Source organism: Mesoplodon mirus (assembly GCF_964341445.2).
Source record: "Mesoplodon mirus genome assembly, chromosome: 2".
Classification (NCBI taxonomy): domain Eukaryota; kingdom Metazoa; phylum Chordata; class Mammalia; order Artiodactyla; family Ziphiidae; genus Mesoplodon; species Mesoplodon mirus.
The window spans coordinates 179,303,387-179,325,671 of record NC_138977.1 but is presented as its reverse complement, the minus strand read 5'-3'; the positions used below and the strand labels follow the sequence as shown (position 1 = coordinate 179,325,671).

The 22,285-nt window shown below is 52.9% G+C and overlaps 1 protein-coding gene across 1 annotated transcript; it reads left to right on the top strand.

The window, feature by feature from the left end:
* The first annotated feature begins 883 nt into the window (after positions 1 to 883).
* On the top strand, positions 884 to 21,187 carry MMRN2 (multimerin 2). Its single transcript, XM_082609948.1, has 7 exons — positions 884 to 1,086; positions 9,875 to 10,003; positions 10,091 to 10,197; positions 10,297 to 10,377; positions 11,122 to 11,286; positions 11,452 to 13,233; positions 16,107 to 21,187. Exons 1-7 carry the CDS (start codon positions 929 to 931, stop codon positions 16,490 to 16,492), a joined length of 2,808 nt encoding a protein of 935 aa, XP_082466074.1. The 5' UTR covers positions 884 to 928; the 3' UTR covers positions 16,493 to 21,187.
* The last annotated feature ends 1,098 nt before the right edge of the window (positions 21,188 to 22,285 follow it).

The following is a 22,285-nucleotide window of genomic DNA, read 5'->3' as shown; positions in this document are numbered from 1 at the left end:
AGCCCCTGCCGGCTCAACCCTCCCCTCCTGTCCCCTGCCCTCCCTGGAGGGGCCATAGAGGGCCGGACACATCCTTATCCATCACTGCCCTTCATTCATTTGCCGCCCTGCGCACCCACAGGGGCGCCCTTGACTGGGTGCTCCCAGGCCTGGGGCTGTTGTATCTGTGTACATCTGGGGCAGAGAGGGGTCAGAGAGGGGGGCAGGCACAGAGAGGGGAGGTGCCTCTGTTACCAGCATCCAAGGTAGGGAAGGGGTCAGGACCAAGCAGGCCTGTCAGGCAAGAGTGGCCAACCTCCCAGACTGGCCTGGGCTACCCAACTTCTCACCAGCACCATGGATGCCCCCATCCTGGGGCTCGGGCAAGGCCAGGTGGAGGAGCTGAGCCACAAAGAGCTGACCCAGGCCCTGGGCCCAGCTACAGACTGTGCGACCCTAGGACAGCTCCTTTCTCCTTCTGAGCCTCCACCCGTCTGCTGGCTCCCACTGCCCAGTGGTGAGAGACGCTGAGTAGGCACGAGTGCCCCCCACTTCCTGGCCACCAGCATGGATGGGCAGCAGGTTCCCTGAGGCTCATCCGACCACTTCCTGCTGCCCTACCTCTGTGCTGGTGCGGTTCTCCTGATTCCCATGGGGACATGCGTGGTGGGGCCACATCCCCCCGTGTCTCCCACACCCCCAGTGTCCCGGACCCGAGTCCTCCCGGGGCACACAGGAACCGGCCTGTGTTGTTGGCTGCCCCTGTGGGGACCAGGCTGAGGGTGAGGGGGGCCGGACGAGACTCACCGGGTGGGCCGGCCCAGGCCATTTCCTCTCTTTGTTGTCCCCGTGCTTTTTTTTTCCTTCTGAGACTTAACTTGAAGACAACGTCACCAGCGCTGGCAGTTTCTGGAGTCACCCACAGAGGCTGAGTCTGCCCCAAGCCAAGATGATCCTGACACTGCTGCTCGGCGTCGGGGGGCCCCTGGGCTGGGGGCTGCTGGGGGCCTGGGCCCAGGTCCCCAGTACCAGGTTCTCCGATCCGCACAGCCCCAGGCCACCTGGGGTCTGGAGGGCAGAGGCTGAGGACAGGGACCCCGTCAGACGGTAAGGAGGGCCTGGACCTGGGGGAGGAAGTGTTACAGGATCTGAGTCCCAGCTCAGCCAAAGCAGGGACTCTCTGGACTTCAGTTACCCATACGTGAAATGGGCTCATACTATCTACCTGCTGGACCAGCCGTGAGGCTGAATGAGGTGCTAGGTGGCAGGCTCCCCTTTAGGAGGCCACCCCCAGCCAGCCTGGACTGGGTACCCCAGGGCCCAGCCTAAGGACCACAGGAAGTTCCCCGCCTACCCATGGCAGGGAATGGGCCTGGAGGTTGGACAGGGCGGGAGCACTCTATGCCATTGACCACCAGGGTGCTGAGGGGCTGGGGTTCTGGAAGTTTCTAGCTGACCTGGAAGTGGCTCCTATTCTTCGAAGTAAGTCAGTTCTGAAAGCTGAGCCCAGTTGAGGCTGGCCCGGCCTAAGCCATAGAAGACAGATGCTCCTGGGGACTGGATTTGGATCTGAGTGCCCAGGGGGACTGGCACGGGCCCTCATCCTGGCCCTAACAGTGCCCTAACAGTCGAGCAGTGAGCAGACAGGGTGCCCTGCTCTATTTCAAGGACAAAAAGGAGGCTATGGCATCCAGCGAGCTCTGCTTCAGCAGCCCTCTGGAAATGGGCGGAATGGTGTTATGACTAGACCAGGACACACTTTTCCAGGCTTTTTATGTGTCCAGGGCCAGGGATCCTCCTGCTGATAAGGTGCTGAGAATGTGGGTCCCTCCTCAGGGTGCCCCTCAGTCAGAGCAGCAGGTGCCATTTATCGGACCCATCTCTGGGCTAGGCATCTTGCCAAGTGTTATCTCAATCCTCCTTACAGCCCCGGTTACAGAGGAGCCTGGGGCTCAGAGACGTTAAGCAGCTGGCTAAGGTCACACAGCTGAGGAGAGCTAGAACCAGGATCTGAGTCTGACTCTAGAGATCATACTCTGGTCCCAGTCCCAGGGGTGCCTATTCCCCCCTCCCCCTCCCTCCCCCGCCCCCACCCAAATCAGACTTGGTTGAGGGCATCTATAAGGATTTGGAGGGTGAGAGTGGCCAATTTACACTCACCCAGAGTCTCCTGTCTGGCTGGCCGAGATTCACCGTCACGTGGGCCTGGCCCACACCTTCCTGGGACAGTTCTCATACAGCTCTGACACTTCAAGGTGAATGTGTTTGTTAGACACTGGCCCGAAAGCAGATCTGACCAGGGAGAGGCAGGAGGGTGAGAGCAAGCGAGTGTGCACTGCCGCTAGGTGATGGAGGGGCGGGCCATGTGGGAGGAGAGGGGAGAAGTTGGGCCTGGAGAGACCCCCTTTCCTGCGCCATTCCCAGTTCTGCTCAGAGCTGGGAGGTGCACATGGCTTTTGGTGGGGGAACCCAGTCACCCAGCTCTGATTTCAGGACCAAGGATCCAGCCTTCCCTCCCCAAAGCCCCCAACTCCAAGCCCCTGTCTCTGGGTGGCCAGCCTCCCTCTGATGAAAGGGAGTATGAGGGGCCCAAGCGGCTAGGCAGGAGGTAGGAGGTGCTTCTCTTTCTCCCCCACTCCCACCCCGGGGCTGTGGGGAGGGACTGCGTTCCATTAGCCCCAGGGAGGGTGGGTCTCCGGACTGCTCAAGGCCTGAGGGGGTCACTCAGCCATGGCCTGGTGGTCTCAGTGTGTGCAGGTGTGTGCGCAAAGGTACCCTGGCCCGGGAACGCCCGGGCAGGAGTCCCAGGCCCTGGTCCCAGGAACCTCCAGGGGGTCCCAGCAGGCCTGATGGTCTCCTGCCTACAACCCAGAAGCTGCAGGCCCCACAGGTCAAGCCCAGGTTGTCGAGGCCTCCGGAGGGGCTGGTGAGAAAGGAAGGAAGCACCGCGTGGCTTCCTTAGGCTGATTGCTTCCCGTGTTCCTGCGAGGGGAGAGGCGGAAACGCAGCCCCAGCCCTGCTCCTGCTATGGGGAAGGGGAGGCAAACAGGCTCTCCACAGTTAAGCAGGGGTGCCACACCACCCATGCCACCCGCCACGAGCCTGGCGGGCCCGCCCCCCTGGCTGCCAGAGCCAGGGCCCTGCCCTGCATTTGCCCCTCATATCTGTATCCAGGGCCTAGGGGCCAGGGTAGGCCCTGGACACAGACCCAGATAAGATGCTTTGTGGACTTCCCTGGTGGCGCAGTGTCTAAGACTCTGCGCTCCCAACGTAGGGCGCCTGGGTTCGATCCCTGGTCAGGGAACTAGATCCCACGTGCATGCCGCAGCTAAGAGTTCGTGTGCCGCAACTAAGGAGCCTAGGAGCCCCACCTAAGACCCGGCACAACCAAATAAATAAATTTAAAAGAAAAAAAAAAAGACGCTTTGAAAGGAGAAGTTCGAACAAAACAACGTGGTGCTGGATGCCAGGTCTCAGGATGGAGGAGGGACATGGTTGGTGCTTCCTAGGTCACCCAGGAGCCCATGGGGCTGGGTCCAGTGAGCCAGCAACGTGGGTATTTGGACTTTGTGGGGAAGAGGCTCTTTCTTTGATCCCAGGCTTTCGTGGGGGTGGGGAGAGCAGGAGGTTAGGATGTAGGTTCCTCAGACGCATGAGCGCTTCCCAGGCAGGACTGAGCCTGCTGAGGGGACTGAGCCAAGACCCAGGCAAGGTGCCCCATCTCCACATTGTTGTGACAGTACTGCAAGGTTGCCCCTGTTCTCTCCACTTTACATGTTGTGAGGCTCAGAGGTGTGGGGTCGCCACCAGGGGCCACACAGCTCCTAAGTGATGGGTCAGGCCCACATTGGCTGGGCTGCAAATCCCAGGTGTCCTCAGTTCTGTCTCCCCTAAGAGGAGTGGGAGTGTAGGAGCCGCTCCTCCCAGCAGCCCAGCTGGCCCCGGTCACCAGCATCAGTGTCTCCACAAGGAGCATTTGCAACTTTTGCAGCTGGGAGCTTGTGGCCCAGAGGAGTCACGCATGTCTCTGGAGGTCACACAGGAGCAGAGTGGAGCCCAGATCGCTGGTCTCCGGGCCACGGCTGTACCTCCTGCACCTGTATCTGTTCTCCAAGGCACAGGGCCCTGAGCACTAACAGGGAAGAGCCCCACTGGCCTGAGCTATGCTCAGGGATGGACACCAAGTGGGCCTTGGGCTCCGCTGTGGCTCAGAGACCAAGCCCGGCAAACTTCTCCCATGGAGTCATCACAGTCACAGCCGCATCCAGGACCTCAGAGAGCCAGCATGCTAAGAACACAACTTCCTTCCACAGAAAGACTTAAAGGGCAGTCGGAGGTATGTTTTACTGGCTGGTTAAGAGGCACTTAAGTGTCCCAGTGGGCCATAGCAGCAGCACATTTATAATTCAGGAGGCTCAGGCTAACAGCCCTTTCCCTGCCGGAGGCTTTCTCTGCCTTCCTTATAGCCTTCCCCCACGGAGGGGCTGGGAGTGGGAGTCTTCTCCACATTTCCAGGACTGGAGGAAGGGGCTTGCTCAAGGTCACCCTGAGTCCAGGGACAGGGAAGGGAGGAGAGCCCAGGCCTCCCAGCTCCTGTTAGAAGCTCCAAGGTGGGCAGCAGACTCTTTCCTGCCTGGGGCAGGAGGGCATCAGAGGCCATGTCGGAGGCCCAGGACAGGCCCAAAGCAGGCTGGAGACCCTCACACTCATTTCTAGGCTGGCACCTGCCTCTCAGTAGACCACTGGGAGATGAGAGTGCCAAGAGGGCCAGGGCCCAAGGCCAGGAGGCAGTGAGAACAATGGGGCACTTCAGCGAGCTGGGCCGGGGGCTCAGTGGACCAGCGAGAAACTGCCAAGAGCCGGAGGAAACCAAAGCAAAGGTCAGGAATGTTCCCAGGGCTTCTGGGCCAGCAGCCTGTACTGTGCCAAGGGAGGGGAGCGTGGGCAGGGAGAACAGCGGCTGCTGGAGCCTGAGGTTTGGGCAGGTCAGGAGAGAAAGTTCCCGGGCAGGAAGGGTGGGCGGCACCGCTTCCAGTTCTAGGAACCCGAGGTGGAAAGTCCCGGTCACTCCCTGCAGGCTGGCCCAGACCTGGTGCTCCCAGGGTACAGGCCTCCTGGACCCTCTGCAGCCGTTCAGAGGGCACCCGAGGAGCAGAACTTTGTTTACAGCGGGTGTTTCTCAGCCTTGCACTATTAACATTGCCAAATACACCTGGGGCGAATCCCCTCTCCTCCCAACACACGCCCCGTTGAGAACAACTGGTTTACAGAAATACTTCTCTCTAGGTCTGAGCATGTTCCAGGAATTTCCATGGAGCCCAGGGCGAGGTGTGGGCTGCAGTCGCTGATCCTTGAAACAGCCTGTGCAGGTGGCCACCTTGCCCCCCGGCCCTAACCTCTGGGCCCAGCACTTTCACAGTCCCGTTTCTGTGTTGAGTGCACATCCTTTGCTTCCATCCTGATTTTCACATGTCCCTTTTACCATTTACTAGTCCCTCAGGGATGTACGGGTCTCTCCCGGGTCTCTGTTCCCACTGACTGGCTTGACAAATCTTGTGCCAACGTCCCACTGTTCTCTGGATTGATTTATTTTTTTTGGCCGCACCCGCACAGCTTGTGGGATCTTAGATCCCGGACCAGGGATTGAACCCGCACCCTTGGCATTGAAAGAGCAGAGTCTTAACCACTGGACCACCGGGGAATTCACGTCCCACTGTTTTCATTCCTTGGCATTAGTCAGTCATAACAGTTAGATGAGGAACTCCTCACTCGTTGTCTTCCAAAATGTTCTTACCTGTTCATCTGCATTTTCTCTTCCGATGGAAATTATTTTAAGTTTCGTTTTTATTAGTTATACACACACATAAGCAGGGCTTAGAAAACTCTGGCATGGTGGGTCAAATCTGGCTCCCCACCTGTTTTGTAAATAAAGTTTTATTAGAACGCAGCCATGCCCATTTACATCCTGTCAGTATCGGCTTTCCTGCTACAATGGCCAAATTGAGTAGATGTAACAGAGTCTGTATTCCTGGAAAGCCTATGCATCCTTTTTCCTCCCTGCACATTTTTGGTTTTCCCTGAAATAAACAATCATCTTCGTTTTTTGTTTTAGTGTTTTCTCCTTTTGCTTAGTTTTCTGTGTCTTTGTCACCATTCAATTCCAAACTCTCAGCCAGTTGTCCACATCTGCTCTCCACCTTCATTCCTGTCAGATGTTTGAGCACCTGTGTCTTCTTGGAGATGCCTCTCTCAGAGCCTCCAGCCGTGCTCCAGGCTGGACCATTCCTCACTCGCCCCCTGCCTGTCATTGTTCTGGGGTCTCCCTTTACCTCGTTTCTGTGCTGGAACTCTGGTTTCCTGATGCCATGATTTCCTGTTTCTTGGTGTTCTCTCTTGTTTTGGTGGAGCATTTCTGGCACAGTGGTCCTCAATCCTGGGCTGTGCCTTAGAATGACCCAGAGAGCTTTAAAATGCAGAAGACCAGGCCTTATTCCCAGAGAATCTCCTTTAAGTGGCCTGGGGTGGGGCCTGTAGGCTCTTTTTTTTTTTTTTTTGCAGTATGCGGGCCTCTCACTGTTGTGGCCTCTCCCGTTGCGGAGCACAGGCTCTGGACGCGCAGGCTCAGCGGCCATGGCTCACGGGCCCAGCCGCTCCACGGCACGTGGAATCTTCCCGGACTGGGGCACGAACCCGTGTCCCCTGCATCGGCAGGCTGACTCTCAACCACTGCGCCACCAGGGAAGCCCCAAGGCTCATATTTTTAAAGTGCGACAGGACGCTTCTGATGTGAAGGTTTGATGGCAAGGTTGCAAACCACTGCTCCAGTAGCTCCGTGATGAGGGTCCTGGGGAGGGAAATGCTTTGAAATCAATCTGGCTTGTTGAAAATGTCTTAATTTTTTGCTCCTTAAATTGATAGTTAGGCTGGGTATAGGATTCTAAATTGGAAATAATTTTCCTTCAGTATTTTGAAGGTGATTCTCCACTATGTTTTAGTGTCTGGTACTGCTGTTGAGAGGTTCAAGGCTATTCTATTTACTGGTGTGTGTGTGTGTGCGTGTGTGTGTGTGGTGGGGAGGGGCTTGATTTTTTTCTCTGGAAAGTGTAGAATCATTCTCATTCCCAGAGTTCCAAAATTTCACAACCACGTGCTGTGCTGTGCATTTATTTTCATTGTATTGTGGGTAACTGGTGGGCCCTTTGAATCTGAAATTCCACGTCCTTCTCTTCTGGACTATTCATTCGGTTGTTTTCATCAGTGATTCCCTCCCTCTGTTCTCTCTTTCTGGAACTCCTATTGTTTGGATGTTGGATTCCCAACACTGATCCTCTATTTTTCTGATCTTTTCTGTCCTATTTTCCATCTCTGTTTGCTCTTCTTTTAGGGAAATTTCTTTAACTTTACCCTTTAACTTTTCTATTAAATGTCTTTCGCGTTTCTACCATCATAGTTTTAATTTCCAAGGGTTCTGTTTTGTTCTCTCAGTGTCCTGCCCCCATTTTTAAAGTGGCTTCCTTTTCTCATTTCTGGAATGCAGTAAGTTCTCTTATCAGTCTGGGAATATTAATGCAAATTTTGGGGGAAAGGGCTTCCCTGGTGGCGCAGTGGTTGAGAGTCCGCCTGCCGATGCAGGGGACACGGGTTCGTGCCCCGGTCCGGGAAGATCCCACATGCCGTGGAGCGGCTAGGCCTGTGAGCCATGGCCGCTGAGCCTGCGCATCCGGAGCCTGTGCTCCGCAACGGGAGAGGCCACAACAGTGAGAGGCCCGTGTACCGCAAAAAAAAACCCAAAAACCAAAAAACTGGGGGGGATGTTCTTTTCTCCCTGCACAGTCTTGGTTTTCTTCAAGTTGATTTTCTTACATTTGCTTGTTTTGACCTCCCACTTTTGTAAGAGATTTTCCTCAGGGGTCATTCTTGGATGTCTGCCCACTTAAGAGTAGAGAGGCTGGGAAGCTGATTGGAAGCTGGGTGGATGGGTGATCTGTTTTGTTATAGGATGTTCTGCTGGGCTAGTTCATTGGGGGGAACCCCTGGTGTCAGTGTCTTTAAGACTTTCCCCTCCAGTGGGGTCATTTTTCTGAGAAGCTTTTTCAGTCTGCTGCCAAGAGGGTAAAGGCCAGCTGCCAGGCTTCTGGGAGCCAAGTGGGAAGGCAGGCTGCGTGGTCTCAGCACTCAAAATAGATACAGTCACTCAATCCCCCTCAACTCACCCCACTGCCGTCCCCAGCAGTATCCCTGTGTGATGGTACCTGGTGGGCCTGGGGCAGAGATCAGCTCCAGAGAATTAAATCGCAGCCTGAGAACCACTCAATCACCAAGGGCCCTGAACATCACCTCCCAACATCTCACAAATGTGGTCCTTTCTCCCGAAATCCACCACCATGGTCCAGTCAGTCCATGCTGCCATTATCTCCCACCTAGACCCCTGACACCACCACCTACATCTTGCCCCCTCCCATCCTTTCTGTACCCAGGAACCAAGGTGGCTCTTTCATGTCACCTCCCTGCTTAAGCTCCTCCACGGCTCCCCATGCCTTCAGGATGGAACCCTGTCCTCAGGGGCCACTCAAGGCCTCCATGGTCTGGCTTCTCCTTACCCCCATCGCCTCTCCTTGGCAGCCCTTTCCGTGCTCCCAGCCTCCGCAACTCAGTGGGGCCACATACCTCTGTCACAGCTCCCGGTGCTTCACCTCATTCCCTCTACGTAAGACGCAGCCTAATCATCCCTTCCTCCCCAAAGCCTCCCCAGGTCCTAGCACCTATCACGCCATCTGAGATCACCCACTCTCCCTTGGGACCCTGAAGAGAAGGTGTGAGCCTCCACATTGGCCCTGAGCCGGAGCCCAGCACCCGCTCTCACCAGGTGCTCCATCGAACTGAGCCATGGAGGTCATTACCACGTGCAAGGCTGGACAGCTCTGCTCCAAGAGCCGACTGCGCGGGGAAGGGCCCTCTGACCTCTTGCTGAGTGCATCAGCTCTGCCACCAGATCTGTGAGCTGGGGCTCTGCCAGCAGTGAGCAGCCCTCCACCCTGGATGCAAGGCAGCACACGTTGGTGGAGGGCACAGGAGGCAGGGTGACCTCCCGGGTGTTCAGGATGCCGAGTGTGACCCCCACACCACTCGTTACAACTTCAGTGTGGGTGGCCTTTTCCACAGAAGGAACTGCTCGGCCTGGCTGCCTTCCCCTACAACTGTTTGAAAGTCCATTTCCACAATGGCCATAATGGGGCACGACCAGAGCAGGCGCCCTCCCCGCAGCCTGGTCTCCGGTGAGGAAGGATGTGGGTGGTAATGGGAACGGGGCAGGCTGCCAGGGCCGCCAGAGTGGGCAGCACAGCAGTGTTCACTGGGCACTTGGGAAGAGCCAGGCACTTGATACTCCTTTGCCCACTTGGAGGAGAGTATTATGATCTCCATCGCGTAGATGGGAAACGAAAACTCCCTAAGTGCCTCACTCAAGGTCACACAACCAGAAAATGTGAAGGATTCGAACCCAGGACTCTCCAGCCCCGGCAGTGCCATGCTGCCTCCCTGGCACCAGGAGAAACAGAGAGATCCCTTCCTGACTCTGGTAGTAACTCTGTGATTGGGGGGGGGGCTCCTGAGCCTCTCTGTGCTGACCCGGGAGTGAGGGGTGCTTCCTGGAAGGCCATGGAGCAGGTGCCCTTGCAGGCGGGGTCGGTGGAGCCTTTGCTCTGGAGCAGAGGAATGAATAACGCTGAGCACTCCCTTCTCAGGCTAATGGATTCCAGAATCCCCCAGACTGGGGAGGCAGAGAGGCGGGGGCGGGGAAGGGGGGGCACTCGGCACTGGCTCCCTGCTGACCTCTAGGAAGTGGGGGGCCTGGGTGTGGCTCAGCAGCCCTCTCTTCTGGCTTGTTTTTTTCCAGTAACTGGTGTCCCTACCAGAAGTCCAGGCTGGTCACCTTCGTAGCTGCTTGCAAAACAGAGAAATTCCTCGTCCACTCGCAGCAGCCATGTCCACAAGGGGTTCCGGACTGCCAGAAAGTGAAAGTCATGTGAGTCGGGGTGCAGCAGGGTGGGCTATTCGTCCAGGCCCTGTGCCGGCTCACCCTAGAGTCGCTGAGCCAGCCGTCTTCCCGCAGGTACCGCGTGGCCCACAAGCCGGTGTACCAGGTCAAGCAGAAGGTGCTGGCCTCCGTGGCGTGGAGGTGCTGCCCGGGCTTTGTGGGACCCGACTGCCAGCACCACGGTAGGGTTCCCTGTGATCCCCCTTCCCCCTTGACCTCTGACCCCAGAGGTCATGTAGCCCCTCTGACCTCTGGAGTCAACATCTGATGCTTCTCTGCAGATCCCAGGGCGATCCCTGAGCCTGAAGATCCAGGTGATAGCCTCCAGGAGCCATGGGATGGGCCAGTTGACTTTGAACCTGGTATGCTGCTTTCCTGGAAGGCACAGGAGGGACAGGCGGGAAAAAAGAACACATGTGCCCACGGCTCTTCTCCTCTGATTGGGCAGTGCCATTTCAGGGAAGCTATGTCCCCAGAATCAGCAGGGGTCCCTCTGTGGCCCTGTGCCACCCTGCCCCCACACCAAGGCAGCCAGGTTCCAGGGCCCTCAGTGACTTGCCTGCTGGCCAAGCACATGCACCCTTTCCCTTGACCCCATTTTCTGGGAAGGACAGCTTCATCCGGCACCCTCCTTGCCCCCTGAACTGCATAAGCTCCCATGTCCTGGGAGAAGCCTCCCCACAGCCCCCCTAACCAAGGCCAGGAAGTCATGCCGTCCCTGGTGATGATCAGCACAGCAGAACCACCAAGTGACACCATCTGTGAGGCTTTCAAGGCAGGGCCATAGTTGGGATGGGGAATAAGTTTCATCATGTGGTGAACTCCTATCTATTGACAAGGGCTGACTAGAATGATGTCGAGAAGCCGTGCCCCTGTGACTGAGGAGGAAAGTGTGCCACGGTGGATTAGTCATGTCTGCTGTGGGTTTAGGGGGCAGGGTGAGGGCTCACCTGCCGTGCATTTGCCCTTCTGGAGCTAAAGGCTTCTAAGCTCCTGCTCAGAGGACATCAGGACACAGCTCCCTGTTTCAATCCCCAAATTTCCTTTGCACCTCATGTTCTGCCCAGGCCTGGGAAGTTAGACACTTCTGTCTCATGTGTGTTCAGGCCACCGGGATGCAGAGATCATCAACATGGTGGAACAGCAGGAACGCCGGCTGGGAGATCTCCAGAATGACATTCACCAGGCGGCAGACAGCCTCCCAGGCCTATGGAAGGCCCTGGCAAGCAACCTCACAGTGGCAATAACTGAGGCAAATCAGACAGAGCTTGGTGAGTGACAGGTTCCATGGGCTGAGGAAGAGCCCAGTCACATCCTAGGGGATGAGTGGGAGGGGAAGCAGGAAGGCCCATACCTCAGAGCCCCTCCCCTCAGTCGCCCCCTGGGGAGGCTGTCTGCCCCCGAAGGGCTTGTGTAAACACGTGCATCTGTTGTAGAGTTTCCCGGCAGAGCCTTGGAGCAAGTGCTACTGCTCCACATCAACACCTTCCTGCAAGGACATCTCAGCCCCATGTGGAGAAGCTTCAACCAAAGCCTGCACAGCCTCTCCCAGGTCATAAGGAACTTATCTCTTGATGTGGAGGCCAACCGACAGGCCCTCAAGAGGGTCCAGGAGAGCTCTGTGGCCAGAGCTGACTTCCAGGATCTTGGTGCCAAATTTGAGACCAAGGTCCAGGAGAACACCCAGAGGGTGGGCCAGCTACGGCAGGATGTGGAGGGCCACCTGCATGCCCAGCACCTGTCCCTGCACCGGTCCCTCTTGGAGGTCCAGGCTGATGTGAACACCAAGTTGAAGAAGCTCCTTAAGGCCCAGGAGTCCCCGGGGGTCAATGGCAGCCTGGTCCTGGTGGCAGCAGGGGCAGCAGCGAGGCCGGAACCAGAGAGCCTGCAGGCCAGGCTGGGTCAGCTGCAGAGGAACCTCTCTGCACTGCATGTGACCACGGCCCACAGGGAAGAGGAGTTACAGAGCACCCTCGCAGACATGAAGGCCACCCTGGCCCAGCACGTGGATGAGATCAAGGAGCTGTATCTGGAATCCGATGACACCTACGAACAGATCAGCAAGGTAGAGCGGCAGGTGCAGGAGCTTCAGGTGAACCACACAGCGCTGCGCGAGCTGCGAGTAATCCTGATGGAGAAGTCACTGATCATGGAGGAGAACAAGGAGGACATGGAGCGGCAGCTCCTGGAGCTCAACCTCACCCTCCAGCACCTGCAGGGCGGCCACGCGGACCTCATCAAGTACGTCAAGGACTGCAACTGCCAGAAACTCTACTTTGACCTGGATGTCATCCGGGAGGGCCAGCGGGACACCACGCGTGCCCTGGAAGAGACCCAGGTGAGCCTGGACGAGCGGCGCCAGCGGGACGGCTCCTCTCTGCAGGCCCTGAGCAGCACGGTGGCCACCCTGTCGCTGGCGGTGGAGGCGCACCAGGCGGCGGCCGAGCGGGCGCGGGCCGACGCGGCACGGCTCCGGAGTCAGCTGCGCACGTTGGGCAGTGAGGTGAGCGCGCTGCGGGCCGCCGAGGCCGAGATGCGACGCGAGATCCGCCGGCTGCACGGCTCCTTCGCGGCCCTGCTGGAGGACGCGCTGCGGCACGAGGCTGTGCTGTCCGCCCTCTTCGGGGAGGAGGTGATGGAAGACATGTCCGAGGAGGCGCCCGGCCCGCTGCCCCTGCGCTACGAGCAGATCCGCACCGCCCTGCTGGATGCGGCCAGCGGGCTGCAGGAGCAGGCCCTCGGTTGGGACGCGCTGGCCGCCCGGGTGACAGCCCTGGAACGGGCCTCGGGGACCAGTGGGCAGGCCGAGCGCCTGGAGCCCAATCGAGACGCGTCGCCAGCGGCGGCCGGCGGGCCGGATCTGGCTGGGCTAGCGCGGGAGCTCCAGCGCCTGAGGTCCCACATGGAGAGCGTGGGCTGGTGCTGCGAGGCTTCCTGGGCCTCCTCCTTCAACAGCTCCCTCGAGGGCCTTCGCGGGGAGCTCTCCACCACCGAGCGCGGCTTGCAGCAGCACCAGCGCCTCTTCCACAGTCTCTTTGGGAACTTTCAAGAACTCTTGGTAGCCAACGTCAGCCTGGACCTGGGGAAGCTGCAGGCCGTACTGAGCAGGAAAGGGAAGAAGCAGCAGAAAGGTCTGGAAGCTCTCAGGAGGAGGGAACAGAAGCAAGTGGAGTCTTTGGAGGATGCGCATGTCAAAGGGCCGGTGCTCTGGGACTCAGGTGAGTTGCCCAGCCTGGGAAGGAGGCTGGGGGAGTCTAAGACTGTGCTCTCTGCCAACAGCTCTTCTGCCTCAGAGGGGGCCGTGGTGAAAGAGAGCAGGATGACCGTCAGTCACCACTACTCAGGACTGGCTTTGCCCTTAACCCGCCTTCTATTTAGGACAAGGGAGGGGCCCCTTAAGCCACCTGGAGTATTAGGAGGTAGAAGTCACATGACTGAACTGTCAGTGAGCAGGCAGAGCCCCACCACGGAGATGCTTGAGGCTCATATATACACCAGTGGTTGCCTGCCACTCTTAACTGTAGAGCAGGGAGGGGGGATGCCTCTCTTTCCTCCATAACGACACCCTCAAATCCCTCCAGCTCAGCTCTTTGCCCGACCCTGCTTCACCCCCCATGTTTCTTTAAGCTTTCCCCTGTATCCAAGTGAGTGTGTGGATAGGGGCCGGTGTCCTCTGCCATGGGCAGCACCCCAAAAGAGGTGAATATAGGGGAAAGCCTCGGGCCCCCAAAGGAGCTCATTCTGCTAACATAGTGGACCCATGCTGCTGCTCTGAGCCAGGCCCCCCCACCCACAATGCCTTTCTTGGGCTTTGCCATGTTGAATTATCACAACAGCTCAATGATGCGTTATCACTGCTGCCATCTTACCTGAAACAGGGTTAGTCAGGCAACTGTCCTGCTCACACATCTAGTAAGCGGCATAGAGGAACCCAGTCTGCCTGTCTTTAGGGAGCTGGCTCTTCACCTGTGAAAGGCCCTTGACTGGCCCCTGCAGGGCCCTGGGAAGCTGCCTCTGAGGCTGAAGGGGTGAGCAGCTAGCCTTCCCAGCCCCTCCCTGAGTATGGCCCTGGAAAGTGGACCCCTACACTCTGTGCCTCAAGTGACTCTACCCTGCCAGAGAGGCTGGCCTTGGAGCTACAGCCGCCTCCTCACGCAGACCTGGGGCTAAGTACAAGGCCGCCATCTGGGCCATCTATATCCTCGTGTAGCCTGGCATGTGGGCAGTCCGAGGCGTTGCTGAGGATCCCACCGCAAGCCTGCCCTGCTCCCACTCACTCCTCACTGTGGCCCTGCAGGCCAGTGTCTCCCTGGGAGCAGTGGACATAGGACAGGCTCTAGCACCACTTCCGTGTCTCAATTCCTTCCTCTGTAAAGTGGAGAACCACTACCTTTATCAAAGGGTTGTCAGGAAGACTAGCGATACATTTACCAAAAACCTAGCACAAGCCTTAACATTTAGTAGACACCAGTCAATGTTTTCCCATTTCTCCAGCATTTTCAGGGCTGAGGCTCTATCTACCTACACTCTTACATCTTTTTCTCCCTTGTGAGTGGTGCAAGGCCTCAACTGCCTGATAGTTTAGGTATCTGGGTTTACCGCTGCAATATTTTGTTGCTTAAAAAATTTTTTTTCCTTAAAAGTAAAAATCCCCCCTTATTTGTCTTATGGGAAGACCAAAGGGCTTGACTCCGTGCCCTGCAGGGAAGACCACTCTCAGTCCGCCTGCTGGCAAATCAGTGAAGCACAACCCTTCCACCAAGGAGCACGTCTGGGCCACTGGCTGGCCGGGCGCTCCACAGAGGGCGCGCTAGGCCGGCCTTGCTTCGGCAGGGTGAGCGCGCCACCTCCTGGGTGCTGGGGTAACTGCAGAGCCAGTCTTTCTCACACAGATGGGAAAGCTATTCTGAACTAATTCTCAGAAAATCTTCCAGAACTAGAGAAAAGCAAAATTTTGTCATTCACGAGGATGCTGTTGGACCGGGAGCCAAAGAGTGGGGGCTCTAGTTCTGGGACCTAGGTCACTAACTGCTATGCAAATTGCTCCTCTTTTAGGCCTTGGTTTCATCCCCTGAGAAGTGGGGAGCTTGGTCTCAACAGAGAGGGGTGTGTGTGTGGGGGGCACAGAGAGCCCACAGCTTGAGGGAGCAACAAGGGAGCATGTGAGGAACATGGCCTCATCAGTGCCGAGGCCAGGGTCGTGGCCGGAGCCCAGCAGGACTCAGCCTTCCCATCCCATTTCCTGGCCAGGCAGCCCGGCTGGCTCCTTCCTCTACACTGAGCGGCTTCTCTCGCTCCAGGCCTGTGCATGGGCCTGGCGGGCCGCTCGCCTGTGTTCTCTGTTTCATCCTCCTTAGATTGGCTAAAGTGCTTCAAGTGGGAAGAGCACCAGAAGTCAGGAGATCCACAGCTCCCAGCTTGGTCATGTGTGTCGTCTGGGGCAAGCTTTCCCTTTCTGGGCCTGTTTCCCCCTCTGTAATCCCGGGGCTCTGAGCAACATTTTGAAAACATTAAAATGACCAGCTTGAAAAGACCTTTCTTCCCTGGTCCCACCTGCTTTTTCCTTCTCTCTCTAGGGTCCTGTGCTAAACATCCAGTAGCAGCTACCCTTCATTCCTTAATTATCTCACCAGGGTTAGCATTACTACTTTGCAGATAGGTAATATTTTCTCTCTTTCCCCTGGTATCTCAAGGTCCCTAGCAGGTGGCAGGAATCTGGGAGTCAGAGACCTGGGTTCCAGTCCCAGCCTGCCACTGATAAGCCATCTAGCCTTAGATGCCATGCAAGACTCAAAGTCTCCTCAACCAGGGTACTTATCTCTCAAGGATGTTGGAAAGAAGGATCAAACAAGAAAGTGCTTTGTTAAAATGTACACCGGTAGAGACAACAGACTTGTATTTTCCTTTCTCTCAACTAATGAAATACTGAGAATTGGCCAGTTAGCTCCCAAGATACATTGCTATTAGGAATATCTGGGTTATCTAGAAATGGGACCTATTTCTAATGTTAAGAAGGCGAGGAAGGCAGGTATAATCTTCCACCCGAGGGAGTGAGGGGCTGAGTCACTAACACTTTCCTCCTGCATTCCAGCCTCCCCTGTGGCCTTCTACGCCAGCTTTTCAGAAGCGACAGATGCTCTGCAGACAGTGAAGTTCAACACGACTTACATCAACATCGGCAGCAGCTACTTCCCTGAGCACGGCTATTTTCGAGCCTCTGAGCGTGGGGTCTACCTTTTTGCAGTGAGCATTGAATTCGGCCCAGGGCCAGGCACCGGGCAGCTGGTGTTTGGAGGTCACCGTCGGACCCCTGTCTATACCACTGAGGAGCAGAGGGGTGGGAGCCCAGCAACGGCCTTTGCCATGGCTGAGCTGCAAAAGGGTGAGAGAGTATGGTTTGAGCTAACCCAGGGATCAATAATGAAGAGAAGCCCTCCAGGCACTGCATTCGGGGGCTTCCTGATATTCAAGACCTGAGTACCAGGCACAGCTCTGACCAGACATTGTGGACTTATCCAGCTCACTCTGGCCTGGGGATCAGGCCAGGGTTGGTCTGGAGACCATGCAGTTGGTCTAGCTCTTCCCTGCAAACCTTCTGCAAAGACAACGTGGTATTTGTGGCCTCCCTCTAGACGCACTGGGTCTGGCTGTTTCTTAACGATGAGAAGGACTGGAATGCTTCTCTCCGGGCAGGACTTGGTCCGGGTACATGTGAACCTTGGGTTGGCGTGCCTTCCGAGGCAGCATGGCTTGGATTCCAGCTGTTGGCCGTACCCTGTGTTCTATAGCTTCTTTGGTGTTTTGCTCCTCCTGTGGTTGGAAACTTCCATATAACACTTTAAACCTTTCTCCTGCTTCCTCTTCTCCTTCATCTTAAGCTAGAAAATCATTCTTTCCTAGAAAGAATATGTTTAAATGGAAGTGACATTTTGGACAATACTGGAAGCCAGTCTCCACCCACTGCGGGGCAGTAGGAGAAAACCAACCTGTTTTGGTATCTGTCAGTCAAAAATGGAGACAAAGACCTGGTTGAGCTAACCAAGGGAAACAAACTTAGTATCTTTTCCTTAGTTTCAGTCCTTCCTTGAATTTATCTGTAACTTTACTTCTTTTTCTCCTTGCCTCATGCAGGGTAAAGGCCAAGACATGCCAAACACGAACTAAAATGTGTATAGCCTTCACCTGTTTTGCTTCCTCCAATAGCTTATGACCACCGTAGTTCTTATTAGCATTTCTAACCAGGAAGGGAGCTGAGGGAAGAGAAGGAAGACTGTAAAAATCTCCCTCAACAATGATCAACTTTGGAATAAAGTGAAGTCCTTCAGATCTCTGGCTGGTTTGCAGAGCAAACCAGGATGCCGAGCAAAAGGATTTGGTAAAGTAGGTAGAAATTTGGGACAAAATAAAACTATTTGGTATGTGATTTTCATTACTCCAGGCCACATGTGACTTCACAATTCCAGTTAATCCTACATAAAACACTCAGAGGCTTCCACAGTATCCACAAGAATACTGGATTAGACAGTACAGCTTAGAGTGTGGTTATTCCTACAATATCAATATGTGGTTTTCAAAAAATTACAGGTCCTGACACAAACAGGCTTGAGAAAGCAGTCATCTACTTGTCAGGAAACATTTTTATTTTGGTAGTAGGTATTCAGTATTTGTTGAATATACCTCTCTCCATAAGAAAATCAGATTGGTCTGGGTGACGAAAAAGGACAGAGTTGGTTGTCAGGGTTCCCAGCCCTTCTCATTGTTTCCCTGGGCTCATGGATTCAAAGAACTGTCCCTTAGAATTTATTTACCACTAAGCTTGGTGTGCTTGAGGTGCTAAAATATTCGTGTTAAAAGGAACAATGTGCCAGGCCACTCTGCCACTGACGGTTTGACCTTGGGGTAAATCATGACCTCTCTTGGACGTCTCCATCTGTAGTATGAGGTGGTTAGTCTAACAGCTCTAAGTATCCTGGTATTTTATTTCCTTGACCACAGGTTTGGCTCTTGCCTACCTGCCCTTCCCTCTGGCCAGGGCCTCCTGCCCAGTACAGCTCAGCTACAAGACCAATCCTGACCCAAGGCATGATGTATCTGGGCCACTCCTGACCAAAGGCTGGAAAGCCAGTACCAGGTCACCCTTGCTGCTAGAAAGACAATGCTGTGTCTTCTTTCTGCTCAGTCCTGCTATTACTGGTCAGGCTGTGCTGATGACTAAATGGAAACATGCGGGTAATACAGTCTTATCATTTAAGACTTTCATTTGGAATTTACTGCATATAATAAGCAGAGTAAATTGATCTCCTCTATAAGGGGCACATGTCTTGCAACCCTCATATGGCTGGTGCTATTCAATAGGGAGGTTATAAATGGAAGTGCTAACTGGTAAACTGTCCAGCAGCATGGATAAGTCACTCCAGAATTTTCTGGGGTGAGAACTAGAGAGACAACGGTTCTTTTAAATAGGGTGCTTTCAATGCAAATTTCACAAAAGCTTAATATCAAGTTTAAGTGTAAATTTTCTGTTTAAACACTTCAATAACTAGGACCCCAGATTAACAAGAATTCTGAAGTTCATTTGATAGATTTCTTATCTCCATTAATATCTCTGGGTGGAGAATCTGTTTGAGTGCCCCCCCCAAGTAGACGCCCCCCGTTACCCAGGCATCCAGAACAAGACAATGTTCTTGTGGCATCCAGAACAAGACAATGACTGAGCACAGAGTGGTATCAGACTTTCCCAAACCCAATGGAAAAAACTACACACAAAAATACTCCAAAATATCATTGAAAAACAAGAAAGAGTACCATAAGCAGGTCAGGAAATTTTAGTAATTCCTGGAAAATAGGAAGTAGAAGGGAGCAAGTAGAAAATGAAACAGCAATAGGAAATCGTAACTCAAAACATCTGAGAGATGGGAGTGATTTCAGGGGAGCCCCAAACTCAAACTCAGCCCCTAACACACCCAGAGGGGTCCGTGGAGGAGAGGCAGTCAAGGCAGTGGGCAGTCAGTCCCAGCTGCCCCTCGTCTGAGCTAAGCAGCCGGCAGCAGTGGCCTCTGTTTTGAGCTAGAGCAGTGCCCGTCAATCCCAAGCTCTCAGTTACAGGGCAGCTACTGACACTTGGAGGTAAGAACCTCCCACACCCGGAAGACACATGTAACCTTATCACAATCAAGACTCCAAGGAGTGCATCTAGAGCTGTGCCTCCACAAACTAGTACATGTCAAAATAACTCCTTATTTCAGAAACACCGTGAAGAGGATATATGGTCTATAAAAAATGCTTCTCAAAACTCCCCTTTCCTCTCATACTCTGAAGCTCCTCTGGTCTCCCATGATGTTTCTCTCGAAAACATCACAAACTCCTCTCCCAGCTCTAGCCTGAGCACCATTCCTCTATCCTCCTTCATCAAGAAAGTTCCCCCAAACCTGGCCCACCAATGACAAAACTCTCTTCTGGGGAAGGGGAAAGGTAAACAAGCAGAGTGAGGAAAGCCTGAGTCCTCTTGAGTGGGTAAGAAGAGAGGAAAGGATGACTTAGTTGTGCTCTAGCAGCTAGTCCCATCACTCCTTGATAAAAACAGGAAGCTGAGGAACACAGAATTGGGGTGAGCAGGGGTTGACGAATACACAGATGAGCAACTACCCCAAACTGCTAAACATTTGTGGAAAACTAGTCTCATGGACAAGAGGTTCCAAACTGAACAAACTGAAAACTTTGGAATATGTAAATCTCTAGAAACAATACAGGAAACTGGAAATGTAAATTGATTTATTTGCCACCCAGATCCTGGTTTCCAAATATCACCCTTCCTAAAAGGAACCAAAGTGCCTTGGAGAAATGGCTGACTCAATGGCAGGGGCAAGGAAAGTACCAGATGAGCTTGGAACATCTTCACGTGCCCCAAAGTAAGAAGTGCTCAAAAATGATGGGCACGTGTCAAAAGGACTCAGGCGCCACCTTGATGAACTCCCAGTAGCCAAGTCTAGGTCAATTTGAGCATCAAAACAAAAAATGACCTGATAGACTATAACTTATTGAATAAGAGTCCATACTGATAATAAAAAATAAATGAGAGCAGAAGACTTATTCCTTGTAGCAGAATGCCAATTAATAAATGTAAATGTAATAATGGAATCAGAAAATCACCACTTTGTAACCACTGATTCAGGTAGAAGTTATCAATGGATGCTAAAACACAGGCTCAAAGTATCTCTCGTAACATACTAATTACAAAGGGAAAACAGTAACTTCACAGTAGGGAAACTAGGTGAGTATCACTGTAAACAAACAATCGACAATGACACCATCAGTAATGAGACACACTGATGCTGTGGCCTCCTGGTGGGATGCCCTGAGGACACAAACATCATGTCCACAAAATCACTGGCCTTTACTCTAGAAAATGTTGGTATCGAGAGACAAAGCTGGAGAACTGTTTCAGATTAAAGGAGAATAAGGAGACAGGACACCTAAATGCAATGCAAGATTCTAGGCAGACTCTGGACCAGGAAAATGTGCTCAAGGACTTTACTGGAACAACTAGCAAAACCTGAATAAGGTCTGCAGACTATGGATGGTATTGCTGATAATTGTTATGGTATGTTAACTTTCCTGATTTTGAAAATTGTACATAATTGGTCATGTTAATTACCTGAAGTATTCAGGGATAAAGAGGCATGAGCTCTGTAATTTACTCCAGCTAGTTCAGAAAAAGTATGTGTATGTGTTTGTACACAGACATTCCAAGACAAGCCTTTGTAATTCTTGGATACTCACAGAATGACAAAGCAATTGTGACAAAATGTAAGTTTATGAATCTGGATGAAGGGTAAATGGCATTCTTTATACTATTTTTGCAACTTTTCTGGAAGTTTGAAATTTTTTCAAAATACAAATAAAGTTAAAATAAAACCTGGTTGTTGAAATAAAAACACTCAGTAGGTGGGCTGAAAAGCACAAGGCAGGATGGAACAAACATATGAAAGACATGTTAAGAAATATGGAAGCAACATCCACGGGACCTAATATTTGTCTAACAGCAGTTCTAGAAAGAGGAAAGTAAAAAGGGAAGGGAAGAGAGTAGAGAAGTGATGGAAGAAAAGTTCCCAGATTTAAGGAAAGATTAAAACGACCCAATTAGTACTAAGTAACAGAATGAATGTATCCAGACATGGCAAAACTTCAAAACATCAAAACCAAAATTTAAATTCTAGGTTTCTTGAATGAAAAAAATAAGTTAAACTAAAAAGGACTGAATTAGACACATATCAGACTTCTTACTGGCCACAGGGATGCTGGAAGATCACAGAGTAGAATCTTCAGTTAGATTCTCTCTTCAACCTAACTACTAGCCAGGTATGAAGACAGAATCAAATAATAAAAATTACTTTTACAGTGCTCAGTTGAAACGCTTTTCCCAACAGTGTTGGTCTTTTTTTTTTTTTTTGCCAGAGCCTTTCCATTCTTTCTTTTAGTGTTTTTCAACACTTATTTGGACCTTAGTCATACAGGAGAGCAATAGAGAACAGAGCAGCAGCAGTGCTTCAACCTGATTCTAAAGTTGCTTTCAAAAGACTCCTCCCCTAAAAGAAACGCCCAAGTTCTTTCTTTGTCCAGCTTAAAACTACTTTCAATATAAGAATTTCATATTGACTTCTAAACAATGGTAACATTTCAGGTTCCCTGGATAAAATCTAGGCCATGACATTTTTCACAGAACTAGAACAACAAATTTCACCATTTGTATGGAAACACAAAAGACCCCGAATAGCCAAAGCAATCTTGAGAAAGAAAAACAGAGCTGGAGGAATCAGGCTCCCAGACTTCAGACTATACTACAAAACTACAGTAATCAAGAAAGTATGGTACTGGCACAAAAACAGAAAGATAGATCAATGGAACAGGATAGAAAGCCCAGAGATGAACCCACGCACATATGGTCACCTTATCTTTGATAAAGGAGGCAAGAATATACAATGGAGAAAAGACAGGCTCTTCAATAAGTGGTGCTGAGAAAACTGGACAGTTACATGTAAAAGAATGAAATTAGAACACCCGCTAACACCACACACAAAAATAAACTCAAAATGGATTAAAGATCTAAATGTAAGGCCAGACACTATAAAACTCTTAGAGGAAAACATAGGCAGAACACTCTATGACATAAATCACAGCAAGATCCTTTTTGACCCACTTCCTAGAGAAATGGAAATAAAAACAAAAATAAATGGGACCTAATGAAACTTAAAACCTTTTGCACAGCAAAGG

What these genes read in the sequence shown, in the direction of transcription:
- MMRN2 (XM_082609948.1), top strand. Translation starts at nt 929, where the DNA reads ATGATCCTGACACTGCTGCTCGGCGTCGGGGGGCCCCTGGGCTGGGGG. An exon ending in ACCCGACTGCCAGCACCACG is followed by an intron (nt 10,198 to 10,296) that starts GTAGGGTTCCCT and finishes GCTTCTCTGCAG; the next exon opens with ATCCCAGGGCGATCCCTGAG. An exon ending in GGCAAATCAGACAGAGCTTG is followed by an intron (nt 11,287 to 11,451) that starts GTGAGTGACAGG and finishes CATCTGTTGTAG; the next exon opens with AGTTTCCCGGCAGAGCCTTG.